The 23,416-nt window shown below is 31.4% G+C and overlaps 3 protein-coding genes across 6 annotated transcripts; all 3 read right to left on the bottom strand.

Moving 5' to 3' along the window:
• Positions 1–5,356: 5,356 nt before the first annotated feature.
• LOC103487058 (gibberellin-regulated protein 14) lies at positions 5,357–8,387 on the bottom strand. Its single transcript, XM_008445251.2, has 4 exons — positions 7,592–8,387; positions 7,440–7,481; positions 6,881–7,265; positions 5,357–5,803 (listed from the first exon to the last, which is right to left on the bottom strand). Exons 1-4 carry the CDS (start codon positions 7,646–7,648, stop codon positions 5,619–5,621), a joined length of 669 nt encoding a protein of 222 aa, XP_008443473.1. The 5' UTR covers positions 7,649–8,387; the 3' UTR covers positions 5,357–5,618.
• A 5,630-nt stretch (positions 8,388–14,017) lies between these two features.
• On the bottom strand, positions 14,018–16,540 carry LOC103487059 (uncharacterized). The gene is made up of 4 exons (XM_008445252.3): positions 16,125–16,540; positions 14,996–15,049; positions 14,428–14,487; positions 14,018–14,340 (listed from the first exon to the last, which is right to left on the bottom strand). The coding sequence occupies exons 1-4, from the start codon at positions 16,425–16,427 to the stop codon at positions 14,212–14,214; spliced, it is 546 nt and encodes a 181-aa protein (XP_008443474.1). The 5' UTR covers positions 16,428–16,540; the 3' UTR covers positions 14,018–14,211.
• Positions 16,541–17,417: 877 nt separating this feature from the next.
• LOC103487060 (uncharacterized) lies at positions 17,418–22,390 on the bottom strand. Of its 4 annotated transcripts, XM_051083894.1 has the most exons (9): positions 22,034–22,386; positions 21,818–21,898; positions 20,827–20,982; positions 20,425–20,508; positions 19,268–19,357; positions 19,022–19,165; positions 18,448–18,555; positions 17,781–17,832; positions 17,418–17,683 (listed from the first exon to the last, which is right to left on the bottom strand). In XM_051083894.1, exons 2-9 carry the CDS (start codon positions 21,818–21,820, stop codon positions 17,649–17,651), a joined length of 672 nt encoding a protein of 223 aa, XP_050939851.1. In that variant the 5' UTR covers positions 21,821–21,898; positions 22,034–22,386; the 3' UTR covers positions 17,418–17,648. The 4 variants fall into 4 exon arrangements, with proteins under 4 accessions (XP_050939851.1, XP_050939850.1, XP_050939852.1 ...); XM_051083893.1 differs by lacking the exon at positions 21,818–21,898 and having other exon boundaries at positions 22,034–22,390; XM_051083895.1 differs by lacking the exons at positions 21,818–21,898; positions 22,034–22,386 and adding an exon at positions 19,855–19,930 and having other exon boundaries at positions 20,827–20,976.
• Positions 22,391–23,416: the final 1,026 nt, after the last annotated feature.

The following is a 23,416-nucleotide window of genomic DNA, read 5'->3' as shown; positions in this document are numbered from 1 at the left end:
ACGCCCATCACCATCCTCGCCAAATGGGCGTTTAGTCGTAAAAGAATGACCAACCCACCAATTTTCAACAACAAAAACAAACAAATAGATAAATCAAACAGGACTAAAACAAAGATGTTAAAAAAAGAAATTAAATAGAGATGGTTGGGTTGTTTGCATCATTCCAAGGTCGTATCTTGATTATTCAAAATTGAATGAACATAATCAAAATCAAGAAAAGAAATTAAAATAAAAATTTGTGTTGGATGATTTTTCATATACTTGTGTTAGGAATGACTGTACTATTTTATAAGAGTTGGAAATTAATAATTGCTATTATTTAATATATTTTTTAACTCAAAAATCATAGGGGTGTAAATTGGTCACAACCTTCTACTGAAGGAGTTGACTGTTGTTGTGGGTATTATAAGATAATATGTTTCGATCTGCCTTTGATGCAAAATTGAGAATAAAATCTTTGAAGCCAACGTATATCTTCAGTTTCTTTATGTAATTCACCTATTGTTCTTCATTTGCTTGGTCTTTTATGTTCTTTTCGATTTGGAACGAAGAATTTGAGCTAAAACTTCAAAATGGTAGAGTTGGGATTAACGTGGGAACACAGGAAGAATTTTTCTCTATTAGGTGTGTCCCAATATTTTGGTAAGTTAGTAGAAGGTGGGCTAAATCCTAGGAGTAATTTTCTAAAATTACTGTTTATTTTGGTAGGTTGTTATTTATTTATTTGACTAATAAACTGTAATTAATTTATTCATTACAGTAATTTCTAAAATTAGAAAATCTGGATGAATAATAAATAAATAAGTAATATAAATGATGATTTGTTGATAATTTGTTATGCATTACAAAATTGGAAGATACAGTGCATAACAAATCTTGAAGTTTTGGTTAATTAGCATTATGGCACTAATTTAATTGTGAATATTTGGACATAATAAATTGAAAATTAATGACCAAAATAAATTAGTAAGCAACTTAGCATTTGAGCTTTCACTATGTAATGGAAAATTTTCAACTTACCATATATATAATCTTTCCAAATATTGTTAATTTGGATAAAAATGGTATTGAAATTTTCTTCTGAAGATATTTTGATTGGTAATTTATTTTACGAATATAAACTAATACAATTGAGCCTTTTTATGGTTAAGTTTGAATGAACTATATATAGATTTGTGTTCCACAAATTTAATTCGTACGTATGGGCTAATAATTTAGTGAGTTTATTTCTATGCTATATTTTTGGATAATATTCCTTATATATATATTTGATGAGTATATACTATAATATTTTGTATAGTTTGACAAATAGTTTGACAAATTTATGTTATAGTAATGAATACTATTGTGATGATTTGAATTAGTCTATGCATTCTTGGATGAAAATAATGTATGGCATGAATCATGCATAAGATTAATTAGAAGTAGAAAGTCAATTAAACAAAAGGATCATGAATACCTTATAATAGAGTTTTGTGAACTAAATGGATTTATTCATGAAATTTATTCCTCTCAACAAAATAGTATTGTTGAACTTTAAAATATAAGTATTGTAGAACTTTAAATATGTTTTGCATTTAAATATTTAGAAGTGTGGGGGCGTCTAACTAAGGTAGCATATCTTGTATTCAAGAAATCTTCAACATGATTGAAAACTCTTGATTATGTTTACTGATTATATTCATAATAGTGTTGCATATATATTTATATATTCAAATCAATTTGTGAATAGTGTGATCTACTTGAGCATGTCTATTAGCATGTTAGCATGGGTAGAAATGTATATGTCGTGTGATAGAGTTATGCATGACTTATTTCATGAATTGTTGATTAATTTGGTTGTTAATTTTCATGAAATTGAAAGTATTACTATTACTTGTAATCAACTTTGGTTGTACAACATTATTTGCATATTACTAAAGTTTGCTAGTAGTATGAAAATATGCAAATTCATTCTTTATGAATCTCATTGGATCTTACCAAAGCTTAAGATATATTGTCTAAACTATTGAATATGTGATTATGAGGAACATGGGGGACTTATACCCTAAAGTGTCTCCAAATTAAAGTGGTATCAGAGTCATGTTGTTATGGTTTTGCCTTGTTGATATAATTCTAGGTCGAACAAAGGTGTAGTGGAACCTTAAAAGTAGTCACAATATTATCCATGGTTGAGCTCTATTGAATAGGCAATATGCTCTAGCTAGAGAGGAGTTAGCCTAGATAAAAGTCTAATGGATGGATGTCTACTTTAGGGGAGGTTTAGTTGGAACTTTGTTCGAGGGGAGGATCGTTGGGAATGCGACCAAAGTCTCACGTTAGATAAAGAAACTGATCATAAGTACATAGGTGTAACTTTAGACTGATGAAAAATATTTTGAATCAAACGTGGAATTTAGAATGTTTTGATTCTTATTCTCGTACGACCAAATTAGCCACTATAGAACCTTAAAAGCTTTTGTAGTTGTATGTGGTCTTCTAATACATCAAGTGTATGTAAAGATGATATTCCTCAATTATAACTTGGTATAGTCAAATTTCTTTATGGTCTTAAACTAGTTCCTGAAAGTTTAATGAAGAAAAAAAAACATTAACAACACTGTAAACAATGTCTCGAGTAGTGAATTGTTGATATATGTGTTTACTAAAAGTTGTTTGGAGTTTATTGTGTGATTATATGTTTATATGTTGGAAAGATTTATGTGATACAAACATAAATGTTAGTAATGCCATAAAGTTATCACATCTTGAAGTCATGAAAGATTTATGTGAGACTAATGTGATGAGTTTAGTACTATTGAGAATGTTTTAATTTATGTCAATCACACATTGAATACCATTAAATAGATTTTAATAGTTTGATAGTGCTCTTATGATGCCAGTAATGAGCCTTAAGAAAAGTAAATGAGATAGTGTTTCTCAATCTGAATATGCAAAGATTAACTGTACAAGACATGTTGCTGCATATGTTGTGAGAAGATTGAGTATATACACACATAATCCTGATTAAGATTATTTTATTGCTCTTCGTCATTTATTAAGATATCTTAAGGTTAAAATAGATTTTGGTTTGCATTGTAATTATTGTCTACCGTACTAAATAGGTAGTGTATGCAAATCGGGTAACTTAGAATGGCGAGGTAAGCTTTACCAGTGGATATGTGTTCTTAATAAAAAATGTACCGTTATATGAGTCCATTAGTATGAATGACATAGAAGCCTAATGGGAGATGTACCATTATGGGGGTCTCTATACCAGTATATTTGTATTAAGATTCATAAACGGCCTTAGGGTATTGCCAAGAATAGTATATTATGGCAAAAGAAGACATATTCGTCAGAAACATGGAGTTGTGAGATGATGGTTGAATGAAAGAATTATCTTCTTGAAGTATGTAAGATCTGAGGAAACTTGTAGATCATCTCTCCAAAGACCTAACAAAGAGAGAGTAATTTTAGGATTTTCAACAAGTATGAGACTCGAACATCTGATGGTCCATAGCCCTTTATTTGGGTGGTCTATTGCGATAGACTTGATGGTCCATACCTCTTTTCTGGGTGGTTTGCTACGGTAGACTTGATGGTCCATAGCCATGTATGGGTATTCCTTAAATGGATTTGATGGATAAAACTAAAACCTTAGAAATTTCCATAGCCCTTCTTTCGAGTGGTCTCAGTTTTGAGTGGTTTGTCTTTGACAAACTTGATGAAGTTGGTCTTAATGTGGACTATTGTGAAGTCTTCATAGCTCAATTTTGAGTGGTCTATTGTGATAGACTTGATGAAGCAATAAACGTGATTGTGAGGGTGTGGCCGTCTTTTATGAAAAAGTTTAAGGATCTTTTTCTAGAGCTTCACGTTGACTCGAGGTTCTATGTGCACGGCCTTAAATATCACAATTTTGAGTTGTCTATTGTGATAGACTTCATTACAGAATCAGAAGAAAATTAAGAAGTAAAACGTGTTGTGGGGGTCTCAACCATAGGTATTGAAAGTTCAAAAGGTAACTTACTTTTTTTAATTAGATTGTTGCCCCACCTCACAACACATCAATTCAAATTGAAAAATATTGATGTTTAAGTTTATACTACTTCTTTCTTTGCTTAGAGAAAATGCTTTATTACTGTTTTTAATTGAATTGCAATGGTAACCATTCGTGGGGATTGTTAGGAATGACTATCATTGTACTATTTTATAAGAGTTGGAAATTAATAATTGCTATTATTTAATATATTTTTTAACTCAAAAATCATAATTCTTTTATATATAGTGTGTGTTTAAAGAAAAGTTTTTGGGTAATCTTTTTCCTTTTCAACAAAACAAAACCCTAATTTCTTTCTCTGCTCGTTTTTTTCTTCTCATTCTTTTCCTAACTATAACTATTACGAGTGCACGCTAGAGTTGCATATGCCATTTAGCATATGCCATTTAGCACCGAGGTCGCGCCGAATTTTGCTTTCAAGACAGTGGTTCGATACGGCACAACAAAGATGATCAATGTTTGTTTCTTTCTAACAACTTGCTCCCTTGTCTGCGGATTTAAGGTTGGGTCTACTAATTTTGGAGTCGATTGGTTCTTGCTATCCGTCAGAGATCGCGAGAAAACTGGCCGGTTGCCTGCTTGCGTGGAGCGCTTCTGCATGCTGTGCGTTTAAGAAAAGAAGGAAAAGGAATATGTTGATACTTCACTATATCTTGATCAGCAAGTCAAAGATCTAGATACTTCCATCAACATCCAGATTTGTATGGGGAAAGTGGTCCATTCTTGGATCTAAAAAAGAGTTTTGAGTGTTTGAAAAGTAGCTTTCTTTATTTCATATACATCCTTGTGAGGCCTAAAAGATTTTGACTATATTTGGGCTTCACCATATCTCCCTCTATCAATTGGATTAATTAATGTTCTTTTTCACTTCCATTCCTTTGAAACTTTTTTGTTTGTTGTCATGTGATTCAAATGTGTATCATGAAACTCACTTCCGAAACAAGACAAACACAGAAAAAGGATGTGCCTAAATTTGTTGTTTATGGTTCAAGTTAGAGATCTAAACCATGAAACCTTATGAGTTTAAATAGGCTATACATATTATTATCTATAGTGGACAACTAACTCAAATTGCATGTAGAAGGTCAACAGTTGAAGTGTTGAAAGTTGAAACAGTTCTTTTATACCATATTAGGAATTAAAATAAAATATTTAAAATTCTGGAACTAAAATAATGTAAATCAAACTCATCCTTATTTACTGCCTTTTTGTTTTTTACTTGATGTAAAATAATTAAATAAGATACAAGAATTTGAACTTTAACTTGGAAGTAAAATAAACGCCTAAACTTGGAAGCAAAAACAGCACCAAAAGTTGCAAAAGAACAAAACTAGATAGAGTAGATTAATTTCAATACCTTACCTTACCATCATATTATCATACATCAAATTCAAACACTCCAAAAAACAGAGCATACAATTATGAACAGCCCTATGGCCTAATCCTATATGCTCTTTGAGTAGTAATTCCAATGGCTATTGACCATTGAATCAAACCAGATTGTAGAACAAAACCCATCAAGAAATATGAAACAAAAAACTGTGTTCGTTCTTCATCTTCTTAAACTTCATTTGGCTTAAGGACACTTATTTCTCCTGCCATGAGTGGTCATGTCAGTGTAGCACTTTCCACAAACTTCCCTATTGCCGTATGTACCTGGTGGAACACACCTGCACCTGTAGCAGCATGTCACGCATGCCCTTAGGCACATCTTTTTCCTTGAATGAAGTTGGCATCTTCTTCCACATTCTGGGTAGCAGGCTGTTTAGACATCAAATATATCCCGTTTTATTATCATTTTGGAAAACTATGCTTTAAACATGGGCTACTCAGAATCTAAAATGCTATTTTAGTAATGTGTTGGTAAGAAAAGTAAAGATTATACAACAACAAAATTTATATATCATGAGCACATTCATAACAATCAAAAGATGAAAGGCAGAAATTTACATATTTAGAATGCCAAGTAGGTTATTATAGCAGGTGATTACCATGGTTCGTACATCCAAGTAGTCTACAAAATAGTCTATGTTTGGATTAGAACATTCTGGTATATTTGGGGTGGTATATTTGGGGTAGAGTTTTAAGTGGAAAAAGATTAGGGAATTGGGTCAAACACCAAAGATTATGATAAATGGGGATTAGAGCCAATAACCCTCACTTCTGCTCTCTTTTCCTTTGTTACAACACTACATTATCCTACCAAATAACCCAATTCAAATTCTATTATTGTTTTTTAAATTACTATAATCATAACTTTCCCCAAAAATATTTCATTATAGCCCTACGTAATTCCTCCCCCAAACATATATACTATCACAACACCTTTCATATTTCTTCACCCAAATACATATTTACATAACTCTACCAATGATAACATTTAGCCCAAACACATATCATCATAATACTGGGATTATAATTATAATTTTTTTTCCTCGTAACTCTTTCACCTCAAACGCACCTTTTAAGTTAAGTTGATTACCATAGTGCCCGTAACAATGAGTCATTTGAAAGAGTAATACTAAAGTTAACTACAGATTATAATAATTCAAAACAGCAACTAATATAATCGTATTAGAATTTGAGTGAGCACACCACAAGTTTGAAATTGCTGAAATTACCTTTTGTCATGTTTAGAATCAATCAAAATCAAAATTAATTCAAAATTTAATTGTACGCTTTTAGGTTGCATTTTTCATATGATCAAAATCGATTTTGAACTATTAAAGACAATTTGATTATGAAAATGGCAAGTGGTCCCAAACATGCTATTAAGTATGTAATGCATAAACCCAGAAGAAGTAAAGATGAGTAAGAGATAATAGACAAATTCTTTACCCTTGCCTATGACTGGAGGTGGCCTAGGAGCTGCCGGAGATGGTGGCTTCACTGGTGGAACAGGAGTGTAAGGTGGCTTCACAGGAGGAGATGGAGTGTAAGGAGCTTTAGCCGGCGGGGGAGAAGAAGACGGTGGATTCACCGGTGGAGAAGGAGTGTACGGTGCTTTTACCGGTGGAGAAGGAGTATAAGGAGGTGGTGGAAGCTTAACTGGAGGGGCAGGGGTGTATGGTGCTTTAACTGGAGGTGGTGTCAAAACAGGGGTTGTTGGTGGCTTTACAGGCGGAGCTGGTAGTGGCAGTGGCTTCACTGGCGGCGCTGGCGACGGCGATTTGTAAACTGGAGGAGATGGAACTGGAACTGGAACATGGGGGTAAACAGCATCCTGTAATGTAAAACCAAATACCAAGCAACATTCACTTCTCTTCACTATGTTACCAAAAGACATTAGAAAAATGTGGTCTAAAAATGTTTGAACAACACAACAAAACCCAAATAATGACAACAAAAGCAACAAATCCCAGCTCACAGATCACATCACAATCAAAATATAAATCACCTTCTCTTGGGACAGTCCATTGGCATTGGCATTGGCTGAAACCTGCAAAAGAAAAAACCCAAAAAAAAGCCAAGAACTCAGCCTCAAATCATGGAATACAAAACCCAATCATTCTCAACACCCAATACATTAAAAGAGAGAATGAGCAATACCCATGAGCCAAATAGAAGAAAAACGCTAAAAACAAAGAGATTGGCCATTGAGGCCATTTGTCGAACAGGTGCTGTGGGCAACTCAGAACAAAGGAAGGAAGAGGAGAAACCTGATTGATTACAACTTGAAGAAGCCACGCAGAGGTTTAAATAGAGGCAGAAATAGTAAATGGGAAGGTTCAAATTTCAAGAAGATGGGGTTTTGGTAAATTGAAAAAGCAAATTAAAATGTAGGTGCGTAGATGGATGGATGGATGCCAGTTCAGATCAAGGTGAAAATGATTTTTTTTCTTTCAAAATTTTGTTTTGGGGTTAGCAAAATTTTAGACCCACATGCTGAATAAGAGTGTCTGCAGGTGCGGGCATACTAAGTAAGAAATACTGATCTTCTTACGAGTGTCCTTTGCAATTATTTGCTACCTTTCTCCACGAGCTCTTGTCTTCTCTTTGTTGGGTTTGGTTGATCAGTTTTGAGAGTCATTTTAGATTTTAATTACCACTAACACTACCTGTTAATAACCTTGGGGTTTTCAGGTGTTTTGAGTATTTGGTTCACTATCCTGAAATTGGAAGGTTGGAGATTGAGTAATCTGAGTTTCGGTTTGTTTAGAAAATAATTTAGGAGATTGAGGAAATGGTTGAATTGATGACTTCATTTCCATCTCTTAGATTATTCCAACACTTAAGCAAGTGTGTGTTGGTTGTCGTGGTGATGTTGTTAAACTAAAATAATATAAGTTAGGGAGTAAAAGATGAAGTAAAATAATGAATAATTATTTGTATGAGTTGGCGAAGCTTTTTCTAGAGGTTTAAGTTTGTCAGAGTACTTGAGTACTATTTATAACCTTTTTATACTATCAAATGAGATAATTGCTATGCTATATTACATTACTTTGCAAAAGCTGTCACCAGTTAATATAAATAATATTTACCACTTTTTTTTTATTTATTTATCCATATACATATTGTCTATGATGACTCCAAATAGATGAACAAACACTAATCATGTCTCTATACTAACTTCATCTCCATATATATTATCTAATTAATTAAACACTTTAGTTTATTATTATTACTTCTTTTTTTTCTTCGTTTGAGGTATAAAACGAACTTAGTGAAGATTTAATATATTTTAAGCAAACATATTTATTTCAAAGTTTCAAAATTACTCAAATAATATCTTTTCCTTTAAAATCTTTTCATTAATCATATTCCAATTTCCTTAATAAACTATGATAACTAAAATAAAACATTTTTATGGTTAATTTTTATAAATATAACCATCGTAATATTTATAATCTTTATAACAAAATGAAAATGCCATTTGATTCTTTTAAAATATTTCAAGTTTGTTATTTCTTTTTATCATCTTTCTTCTCTTTCTCTTTACAATTCTTCCGTGTTTCTATCGTCCTTTTCTTTTCTTCTTTTGCAATTTTTTAAATATTTATATTTGTCCTTCCTTTTTATCCTCATTCTTCTATAATTTTTCTTTTTCTTCTCATTTTCTTTCTTCTGTAATTTTTCTTTTTCTTTCCATATTCTATTATTGTGTAAATTTTCTTTTCCTTTTTACCATTTTTTTTTCTCTTTTTCTATAATTTTTTTACCAAATATAGAAGATCTATATATAAACGATTGATTGTGTACAAAAGAAAATTTTGAAAAAATAGTTTATATTTGGGTCCAAATATAAACAAGTATTTCAAAAAAAAATCGTTTAGATTTGGCTACCCAAATTTAAACTATTAAATATAAATGTATCAAATAATAGCCAAATAGATGATAATCACTTATATTTTACGTTGTGAGTTTGATCTATACAGTTAAATATTAGGTGGTTTTGGTACATTAATTAATTAAAAAGATAAAATATGAATATAAAAAAAAAGAAAGTAAAACTTAAAAGGAGTAATGTTTTGGGTAAGCGATGTTTAGTTAGAGAATAATGAAGTATTAATAAGATAAGGAGAGAGAGAGAGAGAGAGATTTAAGATGAAAATGGGGAATTATTAAATGAATAGAGAGAAGAAAAAGAAGATGTAAAATAAGTAAGAGGGGAGGGGAGGGGGAGGGCATATGATGAATAGGACAAAAAAGGTGGAGCCAACGGAGGCATTTTTATTTTATTTATTGGGTTAGTATCCACGTGACGACACGTGAGATGACATCAGTCAAAGCTGTCGGCTTCACCTAATCTTTACTTTTTCCACAAATCTTAAAATAAATGAATGAGATGAGATGAGATGTGATGTTCCCACCGACGACTCACTTACTCAAAGTCAAACTTTTCTTCTTTTCTTTTTTTTTTTTCTTTTATTTGTTTGTTATTATTTTAAATAACGAAAATGTCAAAGTGATTTAATTAAGTACTACACTAACACACTAACTACTTATTAACCTTTATTCTTTAATTCCTTATTTAAATTCTCTCTTATCAATTTCCATGTCTTACTTTTTATAAATAATAGCTACAACCCTACCATATATACACACAAGTTTTAAATCTAAATGTCATGAAATTTGTAAGATAAATATCTGCTAACTCATTATTTTTGCTTGGATATATCGTAGAAGAAATCCCACCATCTTTTTCTCTATCAATTCTCTTTTTATGTTATGTCGACAAAAATTCACGCGGACGACAAAAAAGACATTTCTACCCACAAAACTTAAGTCGATGGAAAAGATTTTTTACCCATGAAAATCATCTCGTGGCCGGAACTTGCATTTCTATATGTCCAAAGTTTTTTTTTCTTTTTTGTAGGAAAAACAAAACTATTTCTAACGTTTGGATAGGAATTGCATTTTTGGCCATGCATGATACGCTAGTGGATAATGTTCGTTTCATTTTCATCTATGCACAAAAAGTCGCTAGAATTTTATTACTACCAACTTATTTCTAACAACACCAAAAAAAAAACGTGGTAAAAAAACTTCTTAATATTTATTCCACATTTGTTATTATATATGCTTCTAGATCATGAGTTACTAGATTTTTTGGTGCCTAGTTACATGAGTTATTAGATTTCATTTTCGCATACCCAAATAAACAAAAAAAAGAAAAATATTAAATATAAAAAAATGATTAGCTCAATCGGTTGGTTTAAAAAAAAAAAGTCATTTCCAGTGTCTTCAAAATACATAAACCTGAAAAATGTATATTAAAGTGAATAAGAACAACATGATAAATCTTACCTGTTTGAAATGAATCAAGTATTAAAGTAAATTTATATGCATTAGGTTCAAATCTTATACGTTATTCACCCATTCAACACCTATCAAAATGATCCAAAGGTGCATATTAAAGTGTGATTTCCAAGTGATATTTTAACTCTCAAAATAATCTAAAAAGTTCATAAAAAAGTATGAAAATAGCACTTCAATTCTAGAACATATTCAAAATACATGAACATTCATATTCAACGTTCAAGTGTTGTAGTTTCACTTCTAAACCCAATTTAAAATGTGTTTAAGTGATATTTTAACTCTTAAAACAAGTGAAAGTTATTTAAATGTGATTATTAAACTAAAAACCAACTAAAAGTGATCAATGCAAACATGCCTAGTAACCAATATTTTGATTCGTAAAAGTATTTATTATATTAAAGAAAAAGAAATATTTACTCCAAATATAAAAAATATATATATAATTTTAAATTAATTTTAGTGGAGAATTTTTTTATTACAAAGTAATCAACTTTTTATTTTCAATCGTCATAAAATATTTTACAGTTTTGAAAAATTAAAGAAACATAAATGATTAATTCTAATGAACAGGTAATTAAGCACATGATGAAATCATACAATATATTGTTGCCAAAAATCATGTGTCGCTATCATACATTGCTTATCTTATAACATAAATAATAAATAAATACAAATTTATACAAATACAATAATAATATATATATAGCTAGATAGATAGAATGAATTTTGAGTCCCATGAATTTAATTACAATTATTCTCCAACAAACTTGCATTTGACTCTTTAATATTTAATATTTATAAACTATATGACTCAAGTTTGAAAAAAATGAAATAAGTGTTCCAATAAATAATGTTGTATTAAATATGTGTATGAAACCACTTTACCAGAATTTTTATCCCATACTTAATTTAGATTTTTACTTTTAAGAATAGAATTGAAATGTTTATGAAATTTATTAATGACAATATTATAGTTTTATTAAAAAAAAATATTTTAAATAACATTTTTTAAAAAAATAATTATAAATACAGATTATTATACTCAATTTATTGTTGATATTTTATAAATATTTTTAATTTCGTTTTTTTGATATTTGAAATTAGTCAATGTTTAAAGGTGTTATTTTAAAAAGAAAACATAAGTGATAAAGTTTGATGGGATATTTTGTAATTTAGCAAAAAAAAAAGAAAAATGTTGGTTGATATGATGTAGTTATTTTTGCTTGTTGGCAAAAGCGTATTTTTGTGACAACATTATTGTTTTATTAGAGTACAACGTGACAAATGTAAATATAAATTTCATTAATGTTGTACCTAAAGTTATGTATTATTGAGGATGGCTTCAAGGTTTTGCATTCTGCAACTACACATTATCATTGTTGTTCTTATAATTATTATAATTACGGTACCAAAAGTAGAATATAAGAATTTGAATCTCTTATCTCAGTACATGTCAATTTAGGTACCAATATATTAATAACCACATAAATATTATTAAAGTTTGCATATGTTTAGTTCGAAGAAAAAATGGAATTATAGATTTCTGTGTTAATATATTATTAAAATACTATATATTGAAGTTTCTTTAATTTCAATTAATCACTTTTAATCTCGATTATTCATTTTCCATTAAAAAATACCAAAATAGGCAAGATATTAATAATAATTTTCACGGAAAATATAATAGGTGAAAGATGTCAAATTCAAAAGTAAAAATACAAATAAGTAACAAAAAAAATCATAAAGATTAAATTTAAGATTTATTAAAAATAGTTAGGGACCAAAACGATGTTTCAAACGGGATTAAAGCTATTTAATTTTAATATAATAATTGAGGGAGAAAAGAAAAGAGGAAAGAAATGGATAGTGAAGAGGTTGAGTTTGAAAAACAAAGTCAGAAGCTGACCTATTTCATCCATGGTGTGTAACCTAAAGGGTACATAGTCTCAATTATTGGGGCCCTCCCACACCCAAAGGACATCAAATACATCTGTCATTTAATTATTTTTTTTAAAGAAATTTAATGTAAATATTTACAAAATATAGATAAGATGAATATTGATAGAGATTGATAGACTTATACTAGGGTATATCATCAATGAATATGAAATGTTTTTATATTTTGATAACTCTATTTTTGTTTTTTATACATAATGTAGATATAGAGATGGGACAAGATCCTTCTAATTTATTTCAAACATATGTATCGAGATTAGATCTTGTACTAAAAAGAAGGGATGGACCAAGATTTGGTCAAAGACATACATATCAACCAAGATCTAACTATTTAAGTAAAATTTATCTAAGATTTTTTAAATTGTAACATAAGATATCATAATTTTCTTTTATAAAGAGAGGTTGATTAAATAAAGAGGTTAGAGTGAAAATAATGAAGGTGAGTATGGGGCTTTCAAGAGAGATAAAGTGCATGAATAAAGTAGAAAAAAAGGTTTTCAAAATGGAAAATATCTATTTTGTTACGCTATAGAAGAAAAAAAGATCGAATCCTCGACCTTAAGAAAAGCAAATATAAAAAGGTTATGTTTTTCCTAAGTTTAGAAAGACAAAAAAAAGTTAAGATTATCGTTACAACTTTTCTCACTCACCAAGTTTGCGGTAAATATCAATATAAAGACAATGCTAAGGTAAAGTTCAAATCACTCGTCCTTGATTTAGTTTGAACTTGAAAGCTTAAAAAAATAAAAACATAGAATTCGTAAAAAAAAACATAACTCAAATTAGTGTTAGTTTTATTAAGTTCAAAGTCAAAAGCTTGACTCCCCTCAAAAAGAAAAATATTATAAAACTTTTATTTATGCTAAATTATTATTTCAATCACCAAAAAAGTCATCCAGTACCAATTGAAGAGATCAATTTCACTACACAGTTAAATTCAACCCTTAAATTAAAATTATTAAATGATTCACTCAATAAAAATGAAGAACATTTCCAGCTTGAGCCACAAAATCACTATTTATTTTTATGAAGATTAAAAATGTAAAACAAGAAATAAGTAAACAATTTTTTTTGGGTACCATCCAAGATTCCCACAAAATAAATGCCACCATAATGCACTGTGCAAGAAAAGGGATTGATTTCGAAAACAAATTGGCCATTTGGTCTAATGACATTCCAAATTTCTATACTAATGATCTAAAGATAAAAGAAAATTTCAACCCCGCAGTTCATACACAAAAATCAAGCAATGGCAAACGATTAATCTCATCAAACCTGATACATTTAAGCACTTTGAGGGCATTTTGGTAATGATAGGTTTTCACCATCTGCATTGTCCTATCTTCCATGAAATGATTAATGGAGCTCTTAGTTAAGCTTTCCTTATCTTATCTATCTCCATAATTTTCTCTCTTTCCCTCTCTCCAATTCTTACACTTCAAAATCAAGAGTACCTAAACAAAAACTTCTTCCTCATCCTCAAAACTCAAATTCAACGTTTGTAACTTAAAACCTGCACCTTGAATGGTCTCGATCAAACTCGAGGCCACTCCTGTAGATTGTATTGTTGTTTGTTTTGTAAGCTAGAACAAGAAGAGGAACAAAACCATTTAGCCAATTTAGTAGAATGCATATAAATTGTTTACTGACAACTAATGACCTTAACATACCACAACTGATGCAATGCCCTCATTGACTTGGACTTTCAACCCGGTGATACCCTCCGTTTGCTACAGAGAAACACATACAAATAAGCAATTTTAGACTTCGATTTTACTGTTATCTACCCTGATGTGTCGAAAAAATGAGTTGAATGGTCTCAAGTTGATTTTAGCAAAACATCTACCACCAGACTAAAATAGCAGACGCTTATGCTAAAAGCACTACTCTCAAAAGTGTAGTATCCCAAACTTGCTCCTATACCGAAATCCTTCAACAAATTAGTAGAGCTACTAGAAGACAAATCTTATTATGAACTATGAAGTCCTCATGAAAGTGAGAGCAACATGAATTCCTATTCATAATTTTCGGTAGGATTTCCCACATGGGCCAGTTATAACTTATAGATTAATCCATTCCCCTCATCTTGTAGATTGAAAATCATGTATTATCAAAGTTGGAGTTTCACAGCCCATAGAGCATAAAAAATAATTATTAAAAAGTACTCCTTAAAGACAATCGATTAACAAATAACAAGAAACAAAACACGGAAGGCTTAAGGATGATAGAAAAATGTACCTCCAAAGCCTCAGTTACAGAAGGAATAGCTGATTCATTTAGCGTCCCCTCTGCCTTCAGAAAAAAAAGATAACCATAAGAGATGCCTCCAAGCAATTCAAAGATATTATGCTTACAAATCCCTAGAATGGGCATAATTCATAAGATCAGTGAAAATGTCAAGATCAGGAAAAAGTTTAATTTTCTTCCGATGTGTTTATAGTGGGTTAATTTAAATCTTAAAAGTTTCAATATCACTAATTTGAACCCTACACGTAATAAGTACATTTACTACCTCCAATTAGCTAAGGTTCCAAAATTTTTTAAAAAAGATTTGTAACTATATATGGCCATTCTTGTAGTTCGATAAGACTAGCTTTGCATGTATTGATTATTCCCTAAGAAGCACATACACTTTAGTTTGGCTAGCATGTCCGAGTTTGATACGTGTAAGGCACTTGGACATTCCAACACTTACTGGACATGTAGCAAACAATTGTTAGTGCAACAGATGTGTTAGCAAGCACACATTGAGCACTTGTTAAGTAGACTAAAAAGACACATATAAAAATAATAACAAATTTTGAGCCATCATATTAATTTTGAAGTATATAAATGCACCAACCTAAACCTATTTACTTTGAATTTTCTTCTGGTATAAAAGTGATACATTTTAGTAAGTGTGTCCTTGCTGTGAACATCCCTAGATTTGTAGAAAACAGAACGGGTCACCGTGTTCATGTCGTATACATGTTTCCTAATTGTGTCCGTGCTTCTTAAGTTATTCCAATTGTGTTGTGTGGTTTTAGTCAGTAAGAAATGGATATTTTGTTGCTAAGTTTGAGCAATAGGTTCAAGTATTTTCATGTTCGGAATTGGACATTTCTTTGACATGATTATGAGTGTTTTCTAGCTAAATTTTATGGGGAGATATTCAAATTACTTTTGAAGTGGAATACTTGTTGAAGTTCAAAGTTTCAACTAACAGGGCAAGAAATGAGCAGCTTAAACGTCTAAACCATAAACAATTCTCGTACCCAAATCAAAATATGCTGGAATTCTTCACGAAATTCAGAACCCCATTTCACCAATTTGTTATCATAAAAGTACTTCACCAAAACAAACAAACATAACAAAATGGGTATAATACCTGAAAGAACATGGTGAGAACATCAGAGGGGGAGACGGGCACGGTGACGGCAGGCGGGTCAGATGGAGAAGGCGACGACGCTTCGGTTTCAACTCCTAGCTCGGGAACAGAGGCATCCTCTTCAACTGCCCTGACTTGTTTCAGGAAGCGTGGCAGGCTCCGGCCCTGAACCGGAGAATGTCTGAAGGAGGCGGCAGAGAGAGTGAAGTTAGTGGAGGAAGGAAGAGAGAAGGAACGCCTGGGAACGGGGGATGAATTTGGAAATGGAAGGTGAAGGGCGGGGAAGGTGGAGATTGAAGCCATTTTCCTCGACGGTTTGATTGTGTTTTGTGTTTGTGAATTTTGGGATTCCTATCCTCTGCTTATCCGCTACACTCACTCCCCCCTTCAATTCTTTTTTCTTTTTCTCTCTCTATTTATTTATTTAAATAACCTATGATTTTTTTTTTCACTTCTCAACGTCACAAAATAAACCTTTAACATTTATAAAAAATAGTAAAATTTTAATTTCTATACATTGTTGCTATAAGATTTGAGATGATAAATTTTATAATTTTCTCTTAATATAAAGTGTTGACCAATCCAATTGACTAGAATATTGAAACTTATCTAAAGATTCGTCTAAAAGTTGGTTGTTTCTTTTCTTCTAATTCATTTTCATTTTATGGGTTAAGATATAGTAAATTTCATCATCCATTAGTTTCTAGTTGTGAGTTTGATGTGTATGCAACTATCTTATTCTATTTTAATTAAGTTCAAATTATAACTAATCAAATAAATAAATAAATTTTGTTGTGTTATTTAAGTTGGTTAATTTATGTATCCTGATTTAAACAAACATCCAAGTGACATATTCAAATATCTAAAACTGTTAACAAATCAAAATGTAGTTAATTACACATCAGCCTTTTATATATAATAGAAAAAAAAAATCATAAATATATAAGGGTATCATTGTGTTCCATTTTGAGAGTAATTCCAATGGGTAAATATACATTGAGAGATTAGCTTTTATAACAAAATAATGAGTAAAAAAAGTAGAAAATTTACATCAACCTTTTATAACAAAACCAAAATTTCCAATTTCCCCCTTTAGTATTGAGAGGTTAGCTTAAGTAGCATCCCAGAACTATCACATTTCATATTTGTTAAGTATAGGTTTAGGGTATTATTGTGTTCCATTTTTAAGAGGAAATTTCAGGGAGCTTGAATCCTTACCTATCACGAGGACTGGGAATTGGGATTGAACCTGAGACAAATAGACTTTCAAGGCTCGAGATCATAGAAACCATCTGGGGCGAGAAACCATCACGCTGGACTAATTACTCTTGACATGCCAATATTCAAGTTTTCTATATTTACAGCTCTAAAGTTGCATTAGTTAACATAGTAACCAAAATAAGGATGTTGATCAAAGTATCTTTAGCATTCAAATGGTACAAAATAGGGTGTCAATCTGTTCAGCTTTGCTATGCAGCTTAATGCAGAGAATATCCTTGCCTACCGTTTGAAAATGTTTGAAGTTCATTTATGAATGCAGTCTTCTAGTACGACTCCATCTGCATAATTTAATCAAGCTTCAGTGAAAAAAGCCAAACAAATGCAAAGCAACGGAGGATGATGCAGTGGTTTAACTTTGGGAAAGGTCTAACTCACCTTGGAGATGTATAGCGCGGTTCGCTAGAGCATCGGCATCGGAATTTCGGTTCTTGAAATGGAAATATATGTCATTTACAATTGCAGAACCAGTAAAAGGGCAGGCAATGAGTTATGTATCAGTAAGAATGAAATGACAAAATGAGAGAGAATAAGATGATCACAGTATTGAATAGCTTACTCTTGAAGAAAATCGAAACAATATCGAAATATTTAAGGCATCAAAGAAGGTTTATTCATTTCTCATGTCTAAAAGAATACCAAAAACTTTGAAAAGCATGCAATAAAGAACTGTGCAACATTGATTAATGCAACTTCACCATTCTACAACATTTAGCAGTCACAAAACTCGTAAAATTTTAACATCTTAGGTACATGGCGCTGTGAGATTTGAATCTATTCCTCCAACATTAATTTCTGGTGTTCTCTTTGTTATGACTTGTCTATTATTTAATTTTTTTTCAATAAAAGTTCAAGAAACAAAAGAAAAGGTGCATGCTCCGCTGTCAACTAAGATGGATTGGACAAATACAAAAACTTATGAAAGAATTGAATGCCAAAAAGAAGGAAAAAACAATACTTCAAAATCTTCAGGAAACACACACACATAAATATATGCTGTTGTATGCTCCTAGGGATATTCAGTCTAAAAGGAAAAAAAATGTACCCTAGGGACATGGCTGATCTCAAATGACACAAACTTATCCTTAAGCTCCTTTGCCACTTTACATAATTCAGCCATATTTTGGTTTTTGAGCTTCCATAGACCCTGAACCTGTCATAGAAAATCAGTGTTCCCTTTTACATTGGACTCGAACACGGTAAAGATTGAAAGTAAGCAGAAAAATTGACAGAAGTCATGGATATATAAATCAAACTTGTGATTGTGCTTAGTTTAAGTAATCCACTTTTCAAAACTAAGCGATATCTTAAAAGCCTAGCATTGTGATACAGGTGATTATATGGATGACAGCCACTTGGAATATTTTGGTCACACCATAGTTACAAAAGAGTAAATGTCCATTTTACATTCTCTCTTCCCCTTTCTACGTGTTTTTTACAAAGAGTTTAACAGCTTCCTTGATCTATCTATCTATATGTGTCTACAATAGGAGATATTCGCAACTGTCAGCTTGAACATTGTAACTTTGCGTTCATTTGGAAAATACATATAGTTGTGTAGAGCAAAGTTTGTTAGCTGGTGCACCTACGTATGTAAGATGCTAATAAAGCTGACAAACCTGCATACAAACAAGCTTGGAGTCTCCTTGGACATAAATGTGTTTAATGCCGTTCTTTAAAGCATGTTTCAGTCCTAAAATTATAGCACGATATTCAGCAACATTACATGTAGCAATCCCAACCCCTTCTTGCAACCTACAGACCTATCAAATAAGCAGACTTAAGCTTTAAGCCAAAACAAACACTAACAATAAATAAGTAAAAGTAAAGGCTTGGAGAATGAGAGAATAATTGAATTTAACAACCGTAGATCCATCGTTAGCACGTAAAATAGCTCCAGCACCTGCTAGCCCAGGATTTCCCTTTGAGGCACCATCAAACTCAAGAAAATAGGTCTGGAAGCAGATAAATTCAATTAATTATTTAAAAACCACTGGCAAATTAAGATAAAACTCAGGACAATTGCAGGTCATTGGTAAAAGGAAAGAGTGACAATATAGTCAGTACGTTCATGAGGGCATTTTTCTTTGTACCGAACTTCTATTTAAAAGTAAGAAACTTAGAGATATACATTACTAAAAAAGAATAAAAGAGCGACCTATGGGCCAAACACCAAAGTTAGTTGGAACCTCCCACAAAGAGCTATACAAGAGCCTTTCAATTGTGCCCGTGTTTATTGCGACTTCAAATCATCTAAATTTGCAATAGTAGAAAATTAGGAAGCCTGTTCATAATGACCAACAAGGATGGGAATCCACCCTTCAACACTTGAAAAAAGTCTTTTGTAGATGCATGGAAGATGTTATACCCACGCAACTCACCTAGCCTAACCAGTTGGTTTAGCAGACACGAAAAAGTGAGAAATAGGTTTCCCAAGCAACTATTTACTAACCTCAAACAGTCCATGGGTTGCATCTTCAGAAAATCTACCCCCAATGTTCTCATGAAAACGTTCTCTGTTCAATACACTGGAATTTGAACCCATGAAGCCTTATAAACTCCTTAGTAAAGACAAAAGCCTTTTCAGCAACTCTTGGTGAGAAACAAAAAATTTCAAGCCTCATGAATTCAAAATCCATTGTTTGAACTAGGTTTCCCTAGTTACATTGGTCTTTCTTGAGTTTCTCATTAGGAGCAAACCATGCTATCACAATTATGTTATTCCACGGCTAAATGAGCTTACAAGAACTCTAAATAGAAAAAAATATTAGTGGGAGAGAAAGTGGAAGTCACCATCTACAGTTCAAGACACAAACTTAAGCAAACAGAGAAGTAAAAACTACAAAGTACGCACACTTGGGTATAGGAAGTCAAAACAATGTACCCTTTTCCCAATCAAATCTGAAGACAGCAAACAACAGCCACATGAATCCTGGGCACACCTTGACCTTTCTATCTATTACCACAGTGACTCGTGAAAATTTCAACTGAATAATTTTTACTGCGAAACAGAAAAACTTACATATTCAGTATTCTTGAGGACTCGTTCTTGTCTCTCAGCTTTGGGGTATTCTTCAGCCATTTTTCCTCTAGTAGTAGATGGTTGCTGAGAAAAATATAAATATGTTTCAAACAAAAATATAACTAGCAGACTTTACAACCCCGACCTCTATGTCATTACAATATATAATTCGTTAAACAAAGTCTGGAAATAAAAAACTAGGGTCACCAGTCAAGTTTATTAATCATGTCAATTTCATAAATAAACCAAGAAAGATTCCTATATCAAACTCATTTAACAAAACGTTTAATGCCTTCAGATACAAAAACAATGGATTATATTTCTTTTAATATAAAAGTACAGTTGAATTAGAATAGTTGGAATAATTAAATATTTTAGAACAAAAAATGCATTGTTTCAAACCTCATAAGGAAAACAAGGAAGTATTTTTCCAAATAGATCCTTTGTCACATTGGCAGCACTTATAGAGTAGGTGGCACTCTGAAGTCCGTGTGATACGAGATATTCTTCTGCTTCTTTAGATAAGTGATACCCTTTGTAGATCGTTGCATTAGGATCCTAGTAAGATGGAGAAGAAGTGACATCAACCACATATATCGAAGCAAGTAAATAAGTTTAATAATATTTTTCTTTTCCGCTTTACGTTAGCAGGAGAAGCAAGATCCCATCCGTTGCCAATTTGGGCACTGTGTCCAAGTACAACATGATGTTGGAAGAAAAGTGGGATTGGGACATGGTAAATAAGCCAGAGACAAAGGAGTTCCAATATTCGAGATCCAAGACCTTTACTCATGTTATAGTGCTATGATAAATCTGAGATGTTTAACTTAGTATTTATTGATTGTATTTAATCCAAAAGGCTCACTATCCTCACATAATATATCACACCAAAATCTGAAATGCGAACCCTTGTATTCCTTGAAATGCCCAACAGACTCTCAACTAAAATTACATAGGATGTCAATGTGGACAGTGACAGTGTCCATAATCAGTAGCAACACCAACAGATAAGAAATAACACAAAATACCTGCAGGAAGAGAAGGACAAACGTTCTATAGTTCAGTTAATGTGTGCTTAAGCTAGCTTCCTTGATGATTTTGAATGGCTAATTTTTATTTTTTTTAATCTGAGTTTTGGTACCAAATAAAAACCACTCCTGAAATAATCAAATTGGTAAAGAATCAAGAATCACTCTAATATGACTGACAGGAAAGTGGAAAATGGAAATCACTCTAGATTCACTTCAGGGTAACTTGACATGTGTGGAATCACTTACAGATGCTTGCTATTAAAATTAACTTTAAGAAAACGCAACCAAACCCACTTTTAACATGTGTTAACATTTAAAAATATTTAATTTAAAAAACTATATATGTTAAACTTGAATCTCACCATTAAGTTCTTTAAAACCAACGATTCCAAAGCAACCAACTGGATAGCTTACCAAAAGGGATAAACCCCAAAATCATGCTCCTGATTGGTTTATAGGATTTGAGAGAGAGAGAGAGAGGGGGAAAAAAAAAAGCATTCCCAGTCCTGGGATGATACAAATATACAGCACACGTACATAAACACAAGTAAAAGGAAAACAAAACTTTGAGCACTTACAAAACGTCCATGTTGAGTCACCAACTCCTTCGCACTCCTATAAAATCCAAAAACGTCCCCTTTCTGTACAACGTAATATGCATCTTTATCTCCCTCCATCTTCAATAAATAACACCCACATTCAAATGTCACAAAAAAAAAAGGAAGTCAATTCTGATCGTGGCGTAGAAGTAGAAGATGATAGAGAGCCCTAGCGAATAGAAAGATAATAATAGAGACAAGGAAAAAGAGTTAGCGTAGAGTGAAGAAGTGGAAGGAGCGGTAATGGGGGAGAAATTGGCAGAAGTTTGATCAGTAGACTTGTGCTGACCCCGTTGCAACAGTGAATTCCTGATTTGCCCTTCCCCGCGAAAGAGGATTTGTGAATATATTAATTTAATAATAATTGGAAGCTCAATGTTTGTTTTATGGGTTTTGTTCATTTTACTGAGAATATCACTTTTTACTTTTTACTTTTTACTTTTTACATCGCTCAAGTTAAGATCCTTTTCTCCTCAAACTTATTTTTATTTGTTTTTTATTATTATTTTAACTTTTTCTCTTTACTTACCCATTTTCTTATTTTATTTTATTTTTTAATAATATAAACTTCATATTTATTTTATATTAATAATACAACGACGGATTTTTCAAAAATTACAAAAAAAAATAATAATGCAAACTATTCAAAAATTGTGCAACTTTTAATAGATTCTTAATTGTTTTTTTTCAATGTATTTATTATTTAAATAATCAATTTATTGCTATTGTATAAGATTGTCAAACTTAGTTTCGTAAATTAAATACAAAATTATTTTTTCATAAAATCTTCGTATCATGTTCCACTAAATAAAGTTATATTTAATTGTCTGACGTTATATTCTCAATCATTTGTAAAAACGTTGAACAATACAAAGAGTATTCGGAGAATTGGTGAGTTATTATTATAGTTTGAGTTATTATAATTGAATTATAATTTATGCAAATTATTAGTATTTTTAAAAAAAAAAATACTTCCAAGTTTGAAAAATTCTCTTAAAAGCTTTAAAAATAAAATTAAAAGAGTTTTCTACGAATTACGAATTACCAATTTTTAAGAAGCTAAATAAAAAATTACCCCAGGTTAAAAAATACGATGAAATTTGGCTTATTTTTACTTACATTAGCGATACTTGAATTTACTATTTTGACCCCAAAATCACATCTGATCATATATATGAATCCATCTCGTTCTCGTTCTTAAAAACTAAACAATGTAGTTTATTTGATAGGTTAGAAGTGAGCATTTTACCAAAGATTTTCATTGTATCAACCCCACCTTTGTTTTATTCATTTTGAAACATATATTTCGAGGTAGAATGTAATTGTAAAATACTTAACCAACAAAGTTAACCAATAAACAAA

The sequence above is a fragment of the Cucumis melo genome, chromosome 4 (assembly GCF_025177605.1).
Source record: "Cucumis melo cultivar AY chromosome 4, USDA_Cmelo_AY_1.0, whole genome shotgun sequence".
NCBI classification, from domain to species: Eukaryota; Viridiplantae; Streptophyta; class Magnoliopsida; order Cucurbitales; family Cucurbitaceae; genus Cucumis; species Cucumis melo.
Note: the sequence above shows the minus strand (reverse complement) of the source record. Positions and strands in the feature narration are given on the sequence as shown.

What these genes read in the sequence shown, in the direction of transcription:
- LOC103487058 (XM_008445251.2), bottom strand. Translation starts at nt 7,648, where the DNA reads ATGGCCTCAATGGCCAATCTCTTTGTTTTTAGCGTTTTTCTTCTATTT. An exon ending in TTCTTCTATTTGGCTCATGG is followed by an intron (nt 7,482 to 7,591) that starts GTATTGCTCATT and finishes TTTCTTTTGCAG; the next exon opens with GTTTCAGCCAATGCCAATGC. An exon ending in ATGGACTGTCCCAAGAGAAG is followed by an intron (nt 7,266 to 7,439) that starts GTGATTTATATT and finishes TTTACATTACAG; the next exon opens with GATGCTGTTTACCCCCATGT.
- LOC103487059 (XM_008445252.3), bottom strand. Translation starts at nt 16,427, where the DNA reads ATGGCTTCAATCTCCACCTTCCCCGCCCTTCACCTTCCATTTCCAAAT. An exon ending in TTCTCACCATGTTCTTTCAG is followed by an intron (nt 15,050 to 16,124) that starts GTATTATACCCA and finishes TTTTTTCTGAAG; the next exon opens with GCAGAGGGGACGCTAAATGA. An exon ending in CTGTAACTGAGGCTTTGGAG is followed by an intron (nt 14,488 to 14,995) that starts GTACATTTTTCT and finishes GTTTCTCTGTAG; the next exon opens with CAAACGGAGGGTATCACCGG.
- LOC103487060 (XM_051083893.1), bottom strand. Translation starts at nt 22,132, where the DNA reads ATGGAGGGAGATAAAGATGCATATTACGTTGTACAGAAAGGGGACGTT. An exon ending in CCAAGCTTGTTTGTATGCAG is followed by an intron (nt 18,556 to 19,021) that starts GTTTGTCAGCTT and finishes TTTCTATGACAG; the next exon opens with GTTCAGGGTCTATGGAAGCT. An exon ending in AGATCAGCCATGTCCCTAGG is followed by an intron (nt 17,833 to 18,447) that starts GTACATTTTTTT and finishes TTCCATTTCAAG; the next exon opens with AACCGAAATTCCGATGCCGA.